The sequence below is a fragment of the Urocampus carinirostris genome, chromosome 3 (genome assembly GCF_059441175.1).
Source record: "Urocampus carinirostris isolate Australia breed hairy pipefish chromosome 3, RoL_Ucar_1.0, whole genome shotgun sequence".
Taxonomy (NCBI): Eukaryota; Metazoa; Chordata; class Actinopteri; order Syngnathiformes; family Syngnathidae; genus Urocampus; species Urocampus carinirostris.
Genome location: NC_142351.1, coordinates 57,006,314 through 57,026,708, shown reverse-complemented (window position 1 = coordinate 57,026,708; position 20,395 = coordinate 57,006,314). Strand labels below are relative to the sequence as shown.

The window sequence follows — 20,395 nt, the reverse complement described above, 5'->3', positions numbered from 1 at the left end:
CCAAAAATTGAATTAAAAAATGGCATTTACTGTAATACCCCATTTACCGCAGTTAATGGGTAGAATAAACCCTAACCCCATCGAAGTAGACGTTTTATATAAAATTATACACGTAGGTTAGTATACTATTCAGCAAAATTAAAACAATAGAGGGCCTGCAACATGATAACTCCATAATAAAAATATGGAGAGAAAACCAATGAATTCTGAGCTTGCAAGGAGAACAGGAGAAACCTGCAAAGCCCTCAAGCTGTAAAAAAATAGAATATCTTTAAACCAGGCTATTTATTAAAATCTCATGGTTTACAAAAAGAAGTTTAACCTCAAAGAACAGGGAGTTTTAATAGCAACAAAGAAGCAAATGATGCACTCGGTAGCCTAGATGGTAGTGTGCCCGCTTTGAGACTGGGAGGTCGCTGGTTCGCGCCTCGGCCGAGACATACCTAATTGGTATAATGGCGGCGCCCTCTGTTGGCTGCGGCTGCATCGACTCGCTACAACGGGTCAGGTGTATCGACATTTCGTTCTGTGTACATTGTTACAAAGAATGACAATACAAAGGAAATTATTATTATTATAAGTGCTCGATAAGTCAAAATAAAGAACAAAATGGCACAATAAGTGTTAAAATAACCCAACCCTGTTATGATCAGCTGTCTTGTTTTCAGGTAGTCAAAATAGAACCACATTCTTCATTTTAACCGAAACAGAATAAAAAATGAATGTCAACCTATTAAGACCTAGCGTACACATGCATGTACGTGACATTTTGGGTTGATAAGAGCTCTCTGGTCTCAAATGTCACATTTCAGTAGATATGTAATAAATCCAGACTGTATGAATTATTGACATTACAAAATAAAAAACTATCGTGATATTCTTATTTTTTGGGACAGTCCTAGTTGCGTCCTCAGTGGCGCCCTGACAACACAGGGATCTGAGGACCTGTAATGTATTAAAACATGCAAACATATAATTTGTATCATATTTATTTAAAAAAAAAACATCTAAAACAGTGTCATTTATACAGAGTCTACAAAATCATCTCTTCATTATCAAATGATGCTTGGCTCATCCCATCGTTTTCATCGTTATCATTAACATCCTCGCCGTTTTCCTCGTGACCCAATGGCCTCTTCATGCCCCTCTGCTTGGACAGGGCCACCGCATAGCGGATGTTGTACTGGTTGAAGTCACAGCTGAAGGGGGAAATTGAAGACAATCAGTGTTTTAGTGTCGCAATACGTCTTCCAAACAGTAGCTGGATTAGTAACTGAATTACTCTATAGTGAAAGTAACTAGTTACCAGGTAATGCAATTATTTTAGTGCTGCAACAACGAATCGACAAAATTGATTAAAACCGCTCATTGAAAGCATTGGCAAATTATTAGACCATCGATTCGTGGTATGACGTGATTTATGAGCCACCAAGAACGCTAAATCAAAGCAAATTAGAGTGCACACCAATTCGTTGTGAAGCTGGTAATTGGGTAATTGTGGTACCGCTTTGGTCCGGCAGAAGGAGCCAAGACAGTTTCTATAAAAAAGCTATGTTAATTTTTTTATATACTGTACTACATTTTGAACATTGCATTATTCACAACAAAAATTGACATGAGAGTTTCATCTTTGTAGTGCTATAGTGTTTCATCATGAAACAAAGTTAACAATTTTCAAGGGATCCGACTGAAATACAGATACAAAAATCAAAAAATTGAAGAAAAAATAAAAATATTAATTTCATATGATCTGTGAATATGGTGGTAGGAAAAGAGCATCTTACATATTTGCAGGTGTGTATAATACATTTTTATGCATTTTGTTTTATAATCAAGTTAATTGACCAACACTTATATATTTTTGATTGTTTTACATCATAGAATATTTTGTTTTGTTTCCGTCCACAACTTCAAAATTTGAATAGGATGGAAATTAGAAATCGGATTCATCGATTCATCAAAAAAAATTATCGACCAATTAATCAATTATGAATTTGATTATAAGTTGCAGCCCTACATTTCTGTTACTTTAAAAAGACGCTGTTGTATGTCAAAGAATTTTAAATTTTACAACCATTTTCGAGTCCATTGAATGAAGAACAAACAGGTAGTTGTGTTATAGAACCATGTTATATTTATTGCACCTCACCAGTAACAATATAACAAAATAACAATCGGCAGTAAACAATATACAAAGAGTTTAAGAAACTATATCCAACTCACAACCTAAGATAACTAGTCAAGTAGACAAATGCTACTGTACTTCAAGTATTTTTTTCACAACAAAGCTAACTGTAAAACAGTATGAAGTGATTTTCACTCTGTAGAATAAATCACAATCATTAGTCAGACATCTGTTCAAGTAGATATATGCTACTGTACTTCAAGTATTTTCACTTTCATTAGCCCTTTTGTAAAGGAAGTTTATTGTACATAGTTGTTCACTGATTGCTGTAACCAGGGAACATTGGTAAATGAGACGCTGGTTTTATTGTATTTCCCCGTGTAAAATGTTTGAATTGAATTTCAGATCTGACCCCCCAATATACTGTAGCAAAGTAAGACACACTTCAAACATATTGTGTTGTGTGGCCTTGTGAGACTTAAAAACATAAGAACTGGGGCTGCTAATTTATGCATTCTTTCCACGGCCGCCAGGGGGACCCGAGCAGTAAAACTAAGTGTGAGACAGGTGCAATACATGTTTCGAGGAAGACGCAAGTTGGATGTAACTTGGCACTTAGTGCATGAATAAAAATAGCATGATCAGACCCTAATCGTGGAAAAGGTGTCAATCGAAAGGGTAGTGCTAACTACCATATTGAGAAAAAATGTACCCGTATTAGTTCAGGAAAAATCAATCTTGAGTCACGAATGTAAGGATAACGCAAATAATGTTGTCTTTTTTTGATTGTTAATTGTTGCTCAGGTGTTATGTCTGTTAAAGGAATGAATGAAGAAAAAAAAGGAAACGCTATTCGCAAGACAAATGAATATTGTACCCCAAATATTACTTTCATTTGGTGGCGAGGAATACTATACTTAAGTTGCACACATTGTTGATAGATGGATGTTGTTTATGCTTAATATAAAACTTACAGTTTGGCGAGGTTGTCCCAGTGCCTCTGAATGCTCTTCTGCAACGAATTCAATTTGGGCAATATGGTGGCTGACCTGCACAACAAAAATTTCTGTGATATTATGCACTCAACTTTCTGCTAAAGCACGAGTGGCAGCAAACCTGTTCTTAAGTTTTTGCCCATGTGGCACTAGCAGGCTCTGAGCCCAAGTCATGTAGAATTGCAAGTGACTGGACTTCTCCAAGCACTCTGCTAGGAAACCCAACAATTTCTCCACATAAATGTCAGGGAGTGTGCTGCATACAACTGCAACTGGAAGAGAAAACATTGAAAATATTAGCATTTTGTTATCAATATAGCTGTGGAACTAACCCTTATTTTTAGATTTAATAACTTAATAGCTCAAATTCAGCGTTTGAAAAGAAAAAGTACTGTATTTGGAACATGTCTAGTTAACAGTGAGAATTTGGCAAATTCTTACAGAACTATCTTACCAAAGTTTTAGTTCGTAAACACTAACATTGCGACTGAGTATTTTTGTCCCTGAGATTGATTGGATGGCAACTAGCTATGATTGTCTAAATTACATTTACTTTACCTTGGTTAATATGTGAGTGTAACTCGTTTGTTGATTTAGACTACGCCAACTATCTATCTACCCTGGTCATATCCCTTAAGAGGGGTGACCGACAGCAAGACAAACACATAAAAAAAGAAAAAATACACACAATTTTTTTGGATCATGGCCAACCCAAATGCCCAAACAATTTATGCACCTCGGCCCCCAAGTTGGTCATGCTTTCGTCCCTCCAGATGAAACGGGACACAAGAAAGCGGCCATGTCGCTCGGGTCAGGGTGACACAACACTCTTCTGTTCAACAGCAGGGCCCGACAGCTTTCACTTGTTAACCCCTGTCGCATCATAGAGGTGCTCTGCCCATCCCTTAGAACACGTCTAAACATCCCACTATCCTTTTACAACACCTCTCCTCTCATTCCTATCACCAACAAGAGCTATAGCTTCCACTAGATTTAGACTTCTTTCCTGCAGTGCACTCATAACACCATCCAGCCACGTAAATTGCGGCCGTCCTCTTGGTCTCCTTCCATTTACTCCTGCTCTGTAGATCCTCTTCAACATTTGCTCCTCATCCATCTTCTCCATGTTTCCAACCGAACTGAGTACACTCTTTTCCACACGCTTGCTCAGTTCCACTACTACTCCAGTTCTGTCTCTCACAATTTCATTTCTTTATCTATCCAATCTTGTCACACCTAAAATACTCCTCGAACACTTCATCTAAAAAACATTTAATTTCCTTCTCAACTCTGAGTTCAGACTGCACCAACTACCACACCATAATTATCAATTCCATTCTGTATGTCCAATAAAAGTGAAAATTTCCCAATAATTAGGAACTCAAAAAGAGGGACAACAAGATTGTGCAGTCAAGCAGTGCAAGCTGTTTATTTTTCATTATTACCAACCACTTTATTCAAAGTGCAGCAAATTTTCCCACATTTTCCTTTTAGACCTCTCATCACTTTTATTTCTTCTTAATTGATTTGTGTCTGGCAGGATTTTTTTTTCTGAAGCACTTGACTGTCTTGTTATGTTGTTTTATGAGAATTTAACAAATGAAACAAAATGAGAATCTAGTATTATGTGTGGCAGTTATTTATCATTTTATATCATACCTTTCGAGCAAGTCTGTGCAAAATAAATATTTTTCTAATTCATATTTTTAGGTCATTTCCAGTTTTGGGGCAGTTTTTCTCATTTTTGGTTTCAGACCAAAATTTTTATTTCGATGCACCCCTGATTGTCATCCAGATGAGAATTTGCAACTTCCACTAACAACCTCTATAACTAACAAATATGATAAGCTCAAGGTAGGTTACAAAGTACTTCACCCACTCTGCCCATGTGGCACCGTCTCCAGCACCTCCTGTTTTAAGGCTCTTTCATTGAGTCGGAATGCCAAAACAATGGCGGAGACCCACTCCCGAAGACGCAGCTGTCTGTGTATGCTGGCCGGTGTTACATCTAGGTCAAGATCAAAGGGGTCAAAGACCAAAGATCCATCCAGCGAGTAAATGAGCAGGCCCTCAGTGGTTGTAGCTGCCCAACTGCGCCCTGAAAAGGGATGGAAAAGAGAGCTAAATTAAAGCTTAGGTGTATTTTTGTTTTCTTACAATATACATTTCTTCTTCCATCACATACCAGTTGGAGAGAACCGCAGGGAGCTGACTCGGATTGCTGGTTTAAAGTGTCTGGAACTCATGTCACCTTTGGAAAAAAAAAAAGATTAATCAATAGTCATGTGCTTCAATGTGGGTTTCTTATAGTAACATGTCCTGAGGCGTATTGCACAAAACCAAGATGTGAGATAAGGCCGGTATATGTTTATTCAGCTTGGCTGAATTTAGCCTCGGGTTGGTTGCATGAAAGCAGGTGAAATTCATCAGTGATTTATTCTTTACAGCTAGCCTGCACCAGGTTAAGATTCCCCCCAAGGATAAATACTTTGGGTGGGTTTCATAGCATTTCTATGGAAATTTCTTGCTAGATTATATGAAGGATATATGAAGGTCCAACTCTAATTCATCTGTTTCCTCGTCAAAGAGAGAGAAGTTTGTTCTCAATAAAGGATCAATGGAACACAAAAACCAATTAAATGGATAAAAATTAAGAACTGCCTTTTTGTCATTTATACAACTAAGTGAACATTTAAATTGTAATCAGGTGTGATACTCCATGATAAATATAATATTAAAGACTTAATAAGAAAGAATGTTAGGATAAATTGGCCAAAAATGGACTTGGTTGGAATAGCTGGGGATACAAACTCGGGTCTCCCGTATGACAGGCAGAAGTCATTCGAGTGATTATACTTCGTAAAATTTTAAAATAGCATTTCCATTGAGCCAGCTTGCAATCGTCAGGCTTTCCCCTTTAATAGGTGCTCATGTTTTCATACAAGTCCAAAAGGAGCCGTTGTTCAGCGAAATGTAATTGACGATGGGTGACACTCTTATTTTCAGAGCCGTGATTCTGGGATCAAACCTGGGGGTCTAATTGAAGATGCCTGAAATATCTACAGCTAGCTTGACATAGCCATGTGTGCTCTTCCTGGCTCAGCAAATATGCAACAGATCAAGCCAAAATGCTCCATCCAGACTATATCCAGCTGCGCCTACTAAGTTAGCCTAAATTTCTTTATTCTACTTTTATGAATTACCCTCTTGATGAGTGACCTCTTACCCCTCTTCACACCAGGTAGACTAATATCTATGCCATCTTTGTCGCCGTCTCCCTCGTCTACTAGAGCAAGGCTGCCAAACTCTGTCATCTTACGCCGGTCCAAGAATTCCTGAAGGTAAGCAGCAGTCAAACATAAGTGTCTTTATACCATCCAAAGAAAACCATCAATCTAGCTTAAAGTGCAGGCACACCTCCATGGCGTCAAAGGACAAATTGCAGGAGATCTCAAACTTCTTCAAGAGAATTTGTTCCTTGACGTTGTAGATGCAGACAAATTTCGACTGACCGCCGCTCAGAATGACCTCCCCATCAGCGGAGTAGCATAGTGATGTGAAGCATCTGTGATAAAAAAAAATACTCTTTTTGCATCCACTGGACCAATGAAGCTGGGATGGATCCCAACAACTCACGTGGCCTTGGACAATTGCTTGGCAGTGACTTTATCGGTCTCCTTGCGGCCCGTCTGTAGGTCACGACGTCCCTCCACTGTGCCAACCTGCGCAGCAATGTTCGGGTTCCAAAAAGAAATTTCTCCATTCAGTGTGGCCACTGCAAGCTCTTGTCCATCAGGGCGGTAAGTGACCGTCAATACTAAGGAGGCAAAAAATAAAAGTAAGCAGGAAATAGGCAAATGTTTTTATTGCCCCATTTAGCTTGATAGCAGTCATTTTTTATTGTTACTCAGAATTAGAATTGCCTCTAATGTCATCAAAAACTGCGTAGTGAACATTATTTACAGCAAGATTAGACATTGCGCTCTGGTAGAAACAAAAGGTATTGGGAGTGCTTGAGCACGGAATTTCACCCCTTTAAGGGACTTTTTTTTTTTTTTTACCAAAAAGATAAAAATAATTAGAATGAGCAAAAACAGCACTCCCTTCTATTGTAGTCCATTTTGCTATTGTAAGCACCATTTTATGATATATTTGTGAAGAACAATAATAAAATAAGAAAACTAAGATTTAACATGAACAATATATAGCAGAAGAACAAGAATGTATCTGTCCATTATCTGCCCCGCTTATCCTCAGTAGGGCCGCGGGGGTGCTGGAGCCCATCCCAGCCTTCTTCGGGCAGTGGGCAAGGGACACCCTGAACTGGTTGCCAGCCAGTCGCAGGGCACACAGGGACAGACAACTCACTCACTCATCTATACCTAGGGACAATTTGGACCGGCCAATTGATAGGTTAATCCCAACACTTATAATAAAACCTGCACTCAAAGAAGACACATGAGTATAACTTACTTGCAAGGAGAAATGACCAGAGACTGCCAGTTACAGTCTACCAGACACTCTAAAAAAGTCTCTTTCGTCCTTGCCTTTTTATTGCATTAGGAACGCCCTACTTTACATAAGGTTTCTTCTGCTAAAGGGAGGGGGAGTGACAAGAAAAACAGTTTTCACAACAACACGTTATCGTATCAACACCTGTTTAAACTCACAACAACATGTTATCATATCAACAATATTACTACTATTGAACTAGGCGAGAATGGCACGCTAAGCAAGAATAGTATGCAACAGTAGAATAACATATTTACAGTTTAAATCCATCACCAATTCCCATTTCATGCATGTTTCTGGAATGGGGGAGGAAACTGGAGTGCCTGGAGGAAACCCACGCAAGCACAGAGAGAACATGCAAACTTCAGACAGGAGGTGTGATCTCACAACCTCAGAACTGTGCCGCACATGGCTAACCACTGCGCTGCCGTGCTGCCATCAAGAATGCATCATTATCATTATTTAAATCGTGGAATATCCCCCATAAAATTGCGCTCAATGGAAATGGAAGAGTTGATTTCTTTTTTTCCATCACAATTGATTTGCTATTGAATATTGTAGAGGGTTTTGAAATGCCCATTGTAATTGTCTGTCCTCTAAATTACTCAAAAGTGGCAGCAAATGTCGTATAAAAATGGAACCAAGTCAAATATGCATTGTGAGTGTTTACCATCAGCAGACAGGTTAAGTGTCTCCTTCAATTGCCAGCTGTCATTCATATCCCACAATCGGACGGTCCGATCCCACGAAGAACTGGCCAGTATTGACTGAACTGGACTGAAACACAAGCAGCTAACAGGACCCTCATGGCCACTTAAAACCTGGACATTCACAGCAAGAAGGGCACATTTGCATTTACCATCATTACATATTCCAAACGTCCTCCCTCTTTTTATCCTGAAATTTGTATCATGTTTTGTTTTGTTACATTAAGGCAGGGATCGACAACCTTTATGAATCAAGGAGCCATAAAAACAAAGAATTTATATTTTCTTTTGATGGAGCCACACATACTTTAAGGCAAAATTCAACCAAAAATGCAAAACCCGCTCTCCGCACAAAAGATAATTTTTCGGCGCATTTCATTTTACTGTGTGACATTTAATAATTTGATCAAATTGATGAAATAATGACAATGCCAGAATTACAGGAGGTTCTTTTGTAATAATGTCACAAATACTGCAGATTATGGATGCATTTCCTTTAATTGCAGATGGCATGTGCGAGAGGAAGGGGGAGCGTGTTGATTGTGCAGAGATCTGCATACCCTACAGTTCCCTTAATCAAATTGCTCTGGGTGCTTAGCTGGCCTTTTTTGGGTCTTTACTGTTTGTTCTCTGGGTTTTTATCATAAAGTGTCTCAACAGTCAACATAAATTATTTGATGAGCTTCCTTTAAAAGGATTCCTCAGAAGTGTACAGCAAGAACGGGTAATGTAAGTGTAACACCCTGGCTGTAAACGGTAGTTTAGACTGTGCCATTTATATATATATATATATATATATATATATATAAAATATATATATTACACACTGGACCGAACCAATTGCTTTACAAGCGTTGCATCAACTTAGCGAATGATAAAATTGGTTTCCAACCCCTGCCTTAAGGGTAAAACAAAGCGCACCTCCAGGAGTCTTCCTGTCTGCATAGACCACAGGAAAATCTCAAAGGAATCCTGAGCCCCAGCGCTAACCAGCTCTCCGCTTGCATCAACCGCAAGGGACGAGAACTGCACCGGTCGAGGCGACGTGAACGTGCGGAAGTTTCGGTACCTTAAGCAGGAGAACAAATGCAAGTTACTTGAATTGTTTTATCACTCTTTTTTTCAACCGGTAATGCCTGATGGTGGTCTGTCTACCTGTGAAGGTCGAAAGCTCTAATTGTCCCATCCAGGGAAGCGCTCAGCACGACAAAGCCGCTGGAGGTGAATGCGACGTTGGAGATGCTGCTGGTGTGCTCCGTGAAGGTAACGAAGCAAAGGCAGCTGTTGGTGTTCCAAACTTTGACCTGCAAAAATGAAGAGTGAAGATTATGCACAGTAAAAGCCTACAGCTAAAAGGTTAAAATAATCTTGTTATTTGATTTGAGTCAAGGCAATCTAAAATGAATTTTTCGTCCAGATGTGCTATCCAAACAAATGACGTATGCAAAAGGACAATTTTATAATCTTTTGAAAAATATATACATCAAGTAATGAAAAAAAATCAGTGTTGACTTTTTGATATTAAAAAGGAACACAAATAGCGCCTTCAAAATTAGTTTACACAAAAAAAATGATTTAAAAAATATATGCTTTTGTCAAATTTGGAGTTAGGTGGTATCTATTATTATTATTGGATGAAAGATGTCCCAAAAATTTCCTCTAAAGGGCAGATCAAAAAAAAGTATACAATGGGCCATTTCGAGTATCTTAAAAAAAAAAAAATCACTGCATCATCTGTGTTTACTGCATCTTTAAAAACAAATCCGAAAGGAGTCATTAAAGTTGGTTGACACAATGAATTATAGTTATTAATAAATGCCCACTTAAAATTTGGTATTACTTTGTATATAAAACTTATTTTTAAAAAGTTGCTCAGTGTGTAATTCTCTTTATGGGGATTTTTATTTTTCATATATAAAGGCAGCCAGGGCGCCCTAGCAGTAAAAGAGTGAGATGGAGTGAGACAAGTGTGTCGTGGAAGACGCAAGTTTAATGTAACCTTGCTACTTGTGCATGAAAAAACTAGCATGAACAAACCCTCATCACAGAAAAGGTGTCAATCGAAAGGGAAGGCTAACTACCATATTAGGAATAATTATACTAGTCTATTTATTTTTAAACGGAAATCAGGTGGAAAAACGAAAGTATTACAAGAAGCAAGTTCCAAAGAAGCAGAAATGTTGAAGGCGGATTTCTATTCATCTGTCGGCATTATCGTGTGTTTCGGAGTAAGTATTTCACACAGTTGGATCCAATGGATTGTCCTTGATGTAACAATGCCATTTTCGCGAACATTCAAAGAAGTTGAAGACAGCCATGGGATGTTATGGTGAGTATGGTGATAGTTTTCAGGTATCTTGTTTTGGACTGGCCGTGCTGTTTATCAGATGAGTATATTTTGAAATGGTATCTTATCTTGAATCCCAAGCGTTTGAGCTTTCCAATGATAAGTGGCATGACATAGTTCAGTGACTGGTGACATCATACAAACACGTATTTGTTTATCAAAAGGCAAGCCGGCGATAAGTTACTGGGTTAAGGTACAGTATGTTATTAAAACTATGTTTATTGTCTTTCTCATGTTTCAGTGTGGGCACATGCGACTTTTAGTCAGGTGCGGCTTATGTATGTACACAATGTTTTTTCCTTTAAAAATATAATGGTTGTGGCTTAGAGCTGCAACAACAAATCTATAAAATCGATGATTAAAAGCATTGGCAGCAAATCAGTTCATTGATTCGTTGTGTCCCGCAGTTTATGCGTCACTGCGCACATTGCGGAGCCAGTGACGTCACACACAGCGCAAGTCGGCGAGCATAACGGAGCGAGGTGGGGTGCAAATTGAGGCGCCATTTTCAAAGGCTACAGTCAAGTCAACGCATGGAACATGACAGACACAGAAAAGAGTTCGACTGAAGTCCGCAAAAGAGTGGAAGCACTTTTAACTTCACAAAACAAATAACTGTCACTTGCAAACTTTGCAAAAGTGATATAGCACAGGAGAACCTTGAAGGTGAGGCAGCAAACCAAAACCAAAACAGTTTGGATTCACAAGGATAAAGAGAAATAAAGGGAGTTCAGTAGCAAGGTAAGCCACTACATTATTTGTTTGTATTGTTTGTTATTTGCATTTTTAAGTGTGGAAATGGGGGTAGCACGGCAGTGCAGTGGTTAGCGCGTGTGCGGCCCAGTTCTGAGGTCATGAGATTGAACCTTCTTGTGTGGAGTTTGCATGTTCTCTCCGTGCTTGCGTGGGTTTCCTCCCGGCACTTAGTCTTTAATTGTGCTTTTAAAAAAATAATCGTCAGATTAATCGATTATTAAAATAATCGTTAGTCCCAGCCCAGGTGCGCTCTATGTGCGGAATTTACGGTTGCTTGGAATAGACGCTTAGATTATAGTGCGATGACTACATTGGATGTGAACATTATGTAATTTTATCCCCATATTTTGTAGAGAAACAGGACATTCTGGAGGTTTTTCGTGATGGAAGGCCGAGGAATGATGGTAAACCCAGGATTGTGAAGATCCGATTCCGGAATACAAGATCAAGGCTGGCGTTTCTCCGTGGATTCAATCGGGTGAAAAGTACCTTTCCGAAGTTGTCTTCTGGATTTGTTCGTCCAGATATGACACCAAAAGAAAGGGAACGCGACAGGGAACTACAGGACGAACTTAAGCGCCGTCGGGACGAAGGTGAAGTAAGTATACTGTCAGTAGACTATGACAAAAGCATGTTTCTGGGTTTTTGGAACAGATGGATGCATTGTCAATGTAATTTAATGTTTACCAATAAGCTTAGTATTGAAGTGATGAAAACTAAATTAGGCAACCATTGTACAGCGTTTGCACTCACTTTGCCATCATCTCCTCCCGTTGCAATGTATTGTCCGTCTGGTGAGTAAGCCAGCGACGCAAAGTTGTTGAAATGTCCCTGCTGCTTGAAGACGTAAGATTCGCTCTGCCACTCCCACACCAGAAGCTGACCCATTCCTGAAAAGAATTTGCATTTGGCAGCCACACATTGTGATAAAATAAAATGCATAAAAGAATAAATCTCTCACCTGAGCAGCCAAACGCAATCCAGTCGCCAGAGCAGTTTAGAGCCACTGAAGCAATTTTTTGATCCGATATACTAAAAATAAAAACACAATTATTCTACATAAATTATTCCCTAGCAGACTTTGGATGGTTGTGTATTTTTTCTGACCTGAGTGAGTGGATGAGGTTGAACTCTGGTAGCTCATGTAAGTGAAAGATCCCAGAGGCAAAACCAGTGACTAAGATGTGTGTGGACTTGTGATAGGCGGCTGCTGTCAGGTTGTTAAAGTCGTGCTCCTTGTTGAAAAAGTGTCTACAAGGGAAGAGCAAAACTATCAAGAGGATTCATCAAATATCCATTGTGTATCAGGAAAAAAACAAGGGGGTTTTAAAAAGTAAAAACGTGTGGGTGTTTAATGCCAACTTACTTGCTTATATACTTGTATCTGACCCGCTCGCTTTTTTCCTCACTTTTAGGTTTGTCTACTTTCCCTCTTATCACCTGGGCCTCCTCATCTTTCTCTTCCTCCTCCTCCCTTTCTTCGTCGTCTTCACCTTGTTTTGGCATCTTGGGTTTGTTAGATTGATTCTTCAAAACCAGTGAGTCCAGCTCAGTGTCACACTCCCAGATGCAAAGAACACCGTCCTTGCTGACTGTGTACAGCTGCAGAGCCCCACACAGGTTATCATTATTAGCATCAGATTTTTACTTGGGCAAAAACTCAAAGACTCACATCCAGACTGCCTTGCTCAAAGAAACATCCCACAATGACATCCTTGTGACCGCCAAGAGAGTAGTAGATGAGGTTTTTCCAACGCTCTGCACCAAACACCCATGTGGACATGTCCTTGCTGCCAACTACAAAACACCTGCAAAAAAAACAGAACTTAGTAGGCACCGTCTGAACATTCAGTAGTACAATTTAGATCGTGTGGGTTGGATCAAGTGTGGCAACATGATAAAAAATGAAAACATGATATATTAATTTCAGTGCTGAAAGATGATTTGAGATAGGATAGTTTGGCATTACAAGCTTATGTATCGATTGTACTCTAAATTTTAGAATAACTATTCTGTTTAAAAAAATCTCAGGGCACTCCACGTGTAGATGTTTGAAAAATCATCAATTCTAGGCTGTAATTTTGTTTTAAACTTTTGAATTTCTGAGGCAAAAAAATGGTTGACATTCAAGCGTCCTATAAGAATGTATACTTGAGGTGGACTGTAACTGAAAGGGTGTAGCATTTCTGTGTTATATTAAATTTTTAAACTTGTTTCTTTGTATATTTAAGAAATGTTTTGCTTTCTAGGCTCCCGATGTCAAGCATCAAAAGTTTGCAGCTGGTTCAGAATGCAGCAGCTAGACTCTTGACTGAGACAAAAAAGTTTAAACATATTACTCCTGTATTGGCCAACCTACACTGGCTCCCAGTCCACTCAAGATGTGACTTTAAAGTTCTCTTACTAGGATACAAATGTTTGCATGGACTTGCGCCCTCTTATCTCTCAGATTTGAATTCCCTCTTTGTTTCTGCATGGAGCCTCCATTCTGAAAATGCCGGTCTACATGTGACTCAGAGAGCCAGAAGTCTGCTGGCTCGAGAGCGTTCTCCATTCGGGCCCCGGTGCTGTGGAATGCTCTGCCTCCGGAGATAAGATCTGCAACCTCAGTGGAAGTTTTTCAATCTAAACTTAAGACACACTTCTATTCAAAAACTTTTGATTGATGCCCACCTCATATTTTGTATTTTCCTGTCTTTTTCTGACTGCCTGCCTGGTGGTGATACGAAGGAGAAGGACGATTTGAGATGAGACAGCGGACCAGCTTCTGACCTGAAGCATGTCAACGCCTGCATCAACCAACCAGCAGAGATGGGAAGCTGCGTCATTGCTGTTATGGATTTTTTGGACTAGTTTACGGGCTTGAGGTGTCGTTGCTGTTATGGACTTTCTGGACTAGTTTCAACATGTTACCTAGTGTTCTCCTTTATTGATGTTTACTATGTTTGTGTACTGTGACTCGATGCTAAATCTATTCCAGCCTGGTCATCCTGGAAGGGGGATTACCACTTGTGAGGCCCCTTCTCAAGGTTTCTTTTTTCCTCACTCTGAGGTTTTGAGTATTTCCTTGCCCGCGTGTTGGTTTAAGATCAAGCGATGGTCTAATTGTAATCCTGTGCAGTCCTTTGAGACGTTTTTGTGATTAAGGGCTATAAAAAAATAAATGTGACTTGACTTGAAATGTTCTAATGTTTTTGGGTCATTAAAAATATAATTTATTGAAATAATCAAAAACACATGAACTCTCTCAACTATCATAAATAGATATATATAGTATCAACTATTGCTGGGGTCTCCAACATGGTGCCCATGGCCACCAGGGTGCCCCCTGAGGACAGGTGAGGTGCCAGTGGACCTGTTCTGAAAATAGCTCACAAGTGCTGGATCGTTGAGATTTTGACTGAGTTTATTTAACCTTACTTAATTATAATTAACCTGGTAATAACAAAGTTCCAAAATATGTAATAACATGATGAGTAACTATATAAGAAATGCATATTAAACTGTAACAAAAAGTACCTCTCAGCTTTCCCCCCCAAATTCAGGTTGAAAATTTATCATTACCTAATATAACATGACCCTTGCCTAAATGGAGCACACATAATGGTCCATAAATAAGACTGCTAGGGTTACCCAAAATCCTCAAAAGCCTGGGGCCAAAAAGAAATAAGTCAAACGGTATGTTATGGTTACCTGGAGTCTCCATAGTTTGTATTCTTCCTTGGGCTTTGTAGCAATCATTTTCAGTCGCACTACATTATACAGTTAGATCCAGAGGTCAAATAATACACTGTCCAGTCCATTGAAACCTAAGGTCTCTGACCTGGTCCCTGCACCCAAGTAGTCCGCAGACAGGTTCTGAAAACAGCTCAGTAGTGATGGGTCAACCTAATTTTACAGGAAATTTGATATCCGAATTGCATTATGTTTTAGTGGTTGATTGAGCCTATTTTAACCAAACATCTAATGACATAACTTTGTAATTGCATAGAAACAACATTATAAGAACATGCGTTGTCATTTTAGAAATGCATATGAAACTGGTAGCTCGTTGTGTCAAGCAGTTTCAAAAAGTAGCTCTCAACATGGAAAGGGTGGGACCCCTGCTTTAAACTGTAAACTTAAATCTGCATGGGCAGACCACTATAAAACACTGCAAACTACTTAAACCTATTGATAAAAAAAATCACACTCTGTTTATCCCAGCAAGATAGTGCAAATATTCAATATTGTCACGCTATTATCGTATTTTCCAAATACAAGTCACAGGTTTTTTGATTGGCCAGGGGTGTGACTTATACTTCAGTGTGACTTGTGCGTGAAATTATTAACACATTATCACATTATTTCACAAGTTATTTCCACACTAAACCTTATGTGTGAAATGATCAACACAATATCATATCACTTCACATGATATTTTCACACTAAAGCGCAAGAGGGTGCGCTAAGCCTGTGTTAATAATTTCAACATTGTCGTTGAGTTATAAAAACAACTGAGAAGGGGCTCAACAGAAATGGCACCGAAAAGAAGATCATAAATTACACGCTGCAAATATTGAAATAAGCAGCTGGTAATCGAGCAGCAGAAAGAAAGTTTGAAGTTAGCGAGAAGTGGAGGTGACGAGTCTGACGTAAGGGACGCAGAATCGAAAGGAGGAAGCGGCACGTCGTCTACCTCCTGAGTTGTTTGGATTTGGTGATTTGAAGTAAAACTGACTTGTAAGCATCTTCTTTATGCTGGAGTTATCTGCATACCTTTAGATATGTTAAGTGTCAATACCAGGCATGTAAGTCACGTGACATTAGTATACCGTACAATTTATCAGCCTGTTGTTCTTTATTTTATTTTCAAATTGCCTTGCAAAATGACATGCAAGTTTTTTGGTGTCAGACTTTATCAAATACATTTCCCCAGAAAATGCGACTTATACTCCAGATGTGACTTACCCATGTTTTTTCTTCTTAATTATGCATTTCTGGGCTGGTGCGACTTATAAGCTTCAGGGACGTTTAGTCGGGAAAATACAGTATATTATTGTCAAATTAGATGCAATTGGAAAATTTAATGAGGTACAAAATGCAAGGACTCACAGCACATTATTGTGCAGCTGAATAGTTGTTAAAAAAACACTGATATAGAATATAATGTGTTTTTCAAGCTTTGTTTGCTTTTTGCAGCAGTAATGTAACATGGACTTACTTGGAATCTTCAGTCCAATCAATGCAGGTTGTTTCATCATAAGGACCATGATAACTTTTATCCAACTCAAAGGCGTTAAATTCTCTGTGCTTGCCGGGAGCATGGTACAGCAATGCAACGTTTTCTTTGGTGACAACAAACTTCCTGTTTAGTAAAAAAAAGTCAAGCTTGTCATTAAATATACACACATTAAAGTGGTAGGTGTGGGTGTAGGCAATAATCAGACATCATTACCTGCCATCAGGTGAGAAGCAGATACTGTGGACGGGCTTGTGAAAGTGGAAATGATGAAGGATGGCGCGTGTGATGAGACTGACCAGTAATGCGGCACCATCTGACAAAGACATTCACATTTTAACTGTCACAAATTTTCACAAAATAAGAAAAAAATAATAATTCTTGGTCTGACCTTCATCCACTACAACAGCCAAGTTCCCATTAGGTGAGATTCCTACGCATGCAATGTTCTTTTCAGTAGAGAGCGGTAAAGTCTCTGAAGAGTTGCTGAGAGACAGATTTGTTACTACCCTTACATGTAATAAGTACTTTACCACTCACAGACAAAACACTTACTTTTTGAGGTCAAAAATAGAGATTCTGTTGCCCACGGGGCTGATGACAGCATTGCCATCCTGAGAGAAACTTAGATTTCCCTGACGGTAGACAGCTCCGAGCAGATTTGAAAACTTAAAGAAAAAAAAGTTTTGTTTAAAAACTTAATGCATTTAAAAAAGCAAGACAAATACGTTTTTTGTTTTGCAATGGCAACTGGTAGAATTACACCTTTCCTGACAATGTTTATTTTTTTTACCTTTGAAGAACTAAATGTACTTCTTTCTTTTAGTTCAATGTATTTAAACAGATTTTAACAGAATAAAGAGAATTGTTTGTCACTTAAAGACATTGGAAACAGGAAAACATTTTGTGCACTGCTGTGGTCTTTACACTTGACACAAGTATTTTAAAATAAATCAACCATACAGTGCATACAGTGCTGTGAAAGAGTATTTTCCCCCTTCCTGATTTCTGTGTGGTTGTTGTTTTTTAATATCACACAGACACAACCCAAGGAAATAGGAAACGCAGTCTTGAAATGTCAATTCAATTTATTATGGCACAAAATCAAAACCCATCTGCCCCTTCGTGAAAATTGCATTGGCCACTGCACCTGATAGCGAGTTCTGCAACTTTTTACAACATTAATAGATATCAAACGGTTAGGATAGTTGGTAAATGGTCTTTTATAACGCTAGAGGAATTTTTTCCCGCTCTTTTTTGCAAAATCGTTTCAAATCTGCCATACTGGAGGATTTTCTAGCATGAATTGCCTATTTAAGGTCACACCACAGCATCTCGAATGGGATTAATTCCGGACTTTGACTTGGCCACACCGGACCCCTTGTTTATGTTTATTTTAGCTATTCAAATGTGGACTTGCTGGTGTGTTTAGAATTGTTGTCTGACTGCATGATCCAAGTTTGGGGGGGATTACTTTTTCACATAGGGCCAGATAGACCTAGATTTTATGTGCCTTTATGAATAGAATCAACATTTCCAAACTGCATTTTATATTTCCTTGCGTTGTGTCTATATGATAATAACCTTGGTTTAATAATCTGTGAGTGATATATATGCAAAACACACTATTTCCAGAATACGTTTTTACTGCACTGGATGGTTATTTCCAGAAATTGGATAAACTAAATCAAGTGTGAGCAAACTATGGCCTGCGAGCCTCCTATAACCCATCAGACATTAAATCTGGGATTATTATACATTAAACGTTTTATACAGCACTTTGAGTTGCACTGCAGTAACATGCGCGATACAAAACATTTAGATTTGTTTTAGACAAAAGAGTCAGCGCGGATTTATGGACGATCGCTTAACGATAACGCAATCCGTAAATATTTTGATTGGGTTAAATATTACCAAACTTGATACTAAAGTTGGTGAGGCACACCGTTATTTTAAAGTACTGTAAAGTGTGTGATGACGTGTTTTCGGTTGTTATTAAGTACAGTGCTTAAAATTGTTGAGCAAATCACAGAAGTTTTGGTGTTCAAACCTCACATTGTGTTTGCTATTGGTTCTAAATTTGTATACTATCTCGGCCTTTTGGCTAAGATCAAGTGTACGGCCATGATCTTTGATTTTTGCAATCCGGAGATGGAATAAGAGCTTGCTCTTTCCACTCTAAGCATCGGCCCGGTATTGCAGTACCTCCGGGAACGGTGCATTTGCAATGATCGCACCAAGGCTTTAGGGCTAGGACCTTAGCTTGGCTTTTTGGCAGAGAGTAAGTGTCCCGGCTCCTAGGCTTTGTAACGTATTATGAACAGACCGATAACAGATAATGGATAATGAATAACGAAGATAAAACAATAACCCTTAAAAACCCCAATGCATTAAATCGCATGTCACCAAAAACAATCGTAACTGCAATGATGATATTTTTTGATAAAACTTCCTATTCATAATATAATTGTCAATCTATTAAACTAATACAACGCTGTATTATTTTGATAAAATGGTATCTCAGAATCGTTCCGATTCAGATCATTGGAGACCCAAAACCCAAACCACTCACTATAGGTTCAATACTCACCTTATATGCAAACTTCATTGCGCGCACGATACTTTTCTTTGACTATGATCACCGAAAATTTCCATAAATATTGAAAGAATAATTGAATAAAAGTCCACACATGCTTGTACGCCTAGCACCGCTCGCACGTGTTTACGCGGCGATGTTGACAGTAGGGACTTCCGCCTCTATCAAGTAAAAGTTTTGAACACGCCCCATCTAGTGGCAAGGAAGACCGGTGTTATGCCGAGGAATGCATCCCTGCCGAGATTTGCATCCCCTGGCTACTGTAACCACTTTTACCTCGTTTTATCTCACTTTTATATCACTTTTCGGGAATGTAATGGCGAACATATAACCAAAACCACTTCGTCTTGCATTAGTTGGGAATGTAATACAATTTAAACCATTCTGTCTTTGTATTTGTTGTGAATGTACTCGAACGGTAATGCGCAGCGTATATAAATAACTTTTGGGCAGGTAACATGTTTATTTTGCCCTTTTCTACTCAAATCACTCGTATTAAAATGTATTTATGCTGAAATAAGCTTTATGGTAGAGTGCATAACAGTTCTCAAAAGTTATTTATATACGGTGTGCATTACTATTCGATTACATTCACAACAAATACAAAGACGGAATGGTTTAAGTTGTGTTACAAAAAAACATTGTGTTTTAATGTGACCCTTGTTCGCTGTACCGGCCGCCCGCACACTTGAAAAATCTGCGTTGTGTTTTGGGGATGTTGATGTTGGTGTGGAGGGAACCAGCACAAAGGTAGAGATGTGGCTCAGACGTTCACTTTTAATCCCTTATCAATCTGAAAGAAACACTGCTTCCATTTTTGACAAATAATAATCAACACAAATAAAACACTTAACATTCTAAATTTAATTTACACAACAAAACGTGGGGACATATCCCAACAGCTCTAAATTATTAACAAATCCCCAAAAAACTAGTGGGCAGTGGAACCCCTGAATTGGTTGCCAGCCAGCCCCAGGAAACTCAGAAATAGACTACTCACTCACACCAAAAGACAATTTGGACCGGCCAACCCTGACACAAATGTTTTCGGAATTTGGGAGGAAAGTGGAGTTCCCGGAAGAAACCCACGCAGGCACGGAAAGAACATGCAAACTCCGCACGAGGTTGGTGCGGTT

General features: G+C 38.9%; 1 protein-coding gene, 1 long non-coding RNA gene and 1 pseudogene across 2 annotated transcripts; 2 read left to right on the top strand and 1 right to left on the bottom strand.

Moving 5' to 3' along the window:
• Positions 1-973: 973 nt before the first annotated feature.
• On the bottom strand, positions 974-19,413 carry pwp2h (PWP2 small subunit processome component). Its single transcript, XM_088332613.1, has 21 exons — positions 19,254-19,413; positions 17,219-17,331; positions 17,055-17,149; positions 16,880-16,979; positions 16,646-16,789; positions 13,115-13,250; positions 12,809-13,044; positions 12,550-12,693; positions 12,404-12,474; positions 12,196-12,332; positions 9,495-9,643; positions 9,261-9,408; positions 8,303-8,453; positions 6,757-6,937; positions 6,538-6,685; positions 6,347-6,455; positions 5,306-5,371; positions 5,000-5,218; positions 3,242-3,392; positions 3,100-3,174; positions 974-1,199 (listed from the first exon to the last, which is right to left on the bottom strand). The coding sequence occupies exons 1-21, from the start codon at positions 19,269-19,271 to the stop codon at positions 1,034-1,036; spliced, it is 2,757 nt and encodes a 918-aa protein (XP_088188739.1). The 5' UTR covers positions 19,272-19,413; the 3' UTR covers positions 974-1,033.
• Positions 10,532-14,576, top strand: LOC148370221 (uncharacterized). The gene is made up of 3 exons (XR_015850097.1): positions 10,532-11,427; positions 11,796-12,035; positions 13,892-14,576. It is a non-coding gene; the product is annotated as an uncharacterized LOC148370221 (long non-coding RNA).
• On the top strand, positions 18,748-18,890 carry LOC148370220 (U2 spliceosomal RNA; annotated as a pseudogene).
• Positions 19,414-20,395: the final 982 nt, after the last annotated feature.

Bases quoted from the DNA above. Each gene is read 5' to 3' on its own strand.
- pwp2h (XM_088332613.1), bottom strand. The intron at 17,150-17,218 runs GTAAGTGTTTTG...TCTGTCTCTCAG, and splicing joins TCTATTTTTGACCTCAAAAA to CAACTCTTCAGAGACTTTAC. The intron at 12,475-12,549 runs GTCAGAAAAAAT...TTTTATTTTTAG, and splicing joins AACCTCATCCACTCACTCAG to TATATCGGATCAAAAAATTG.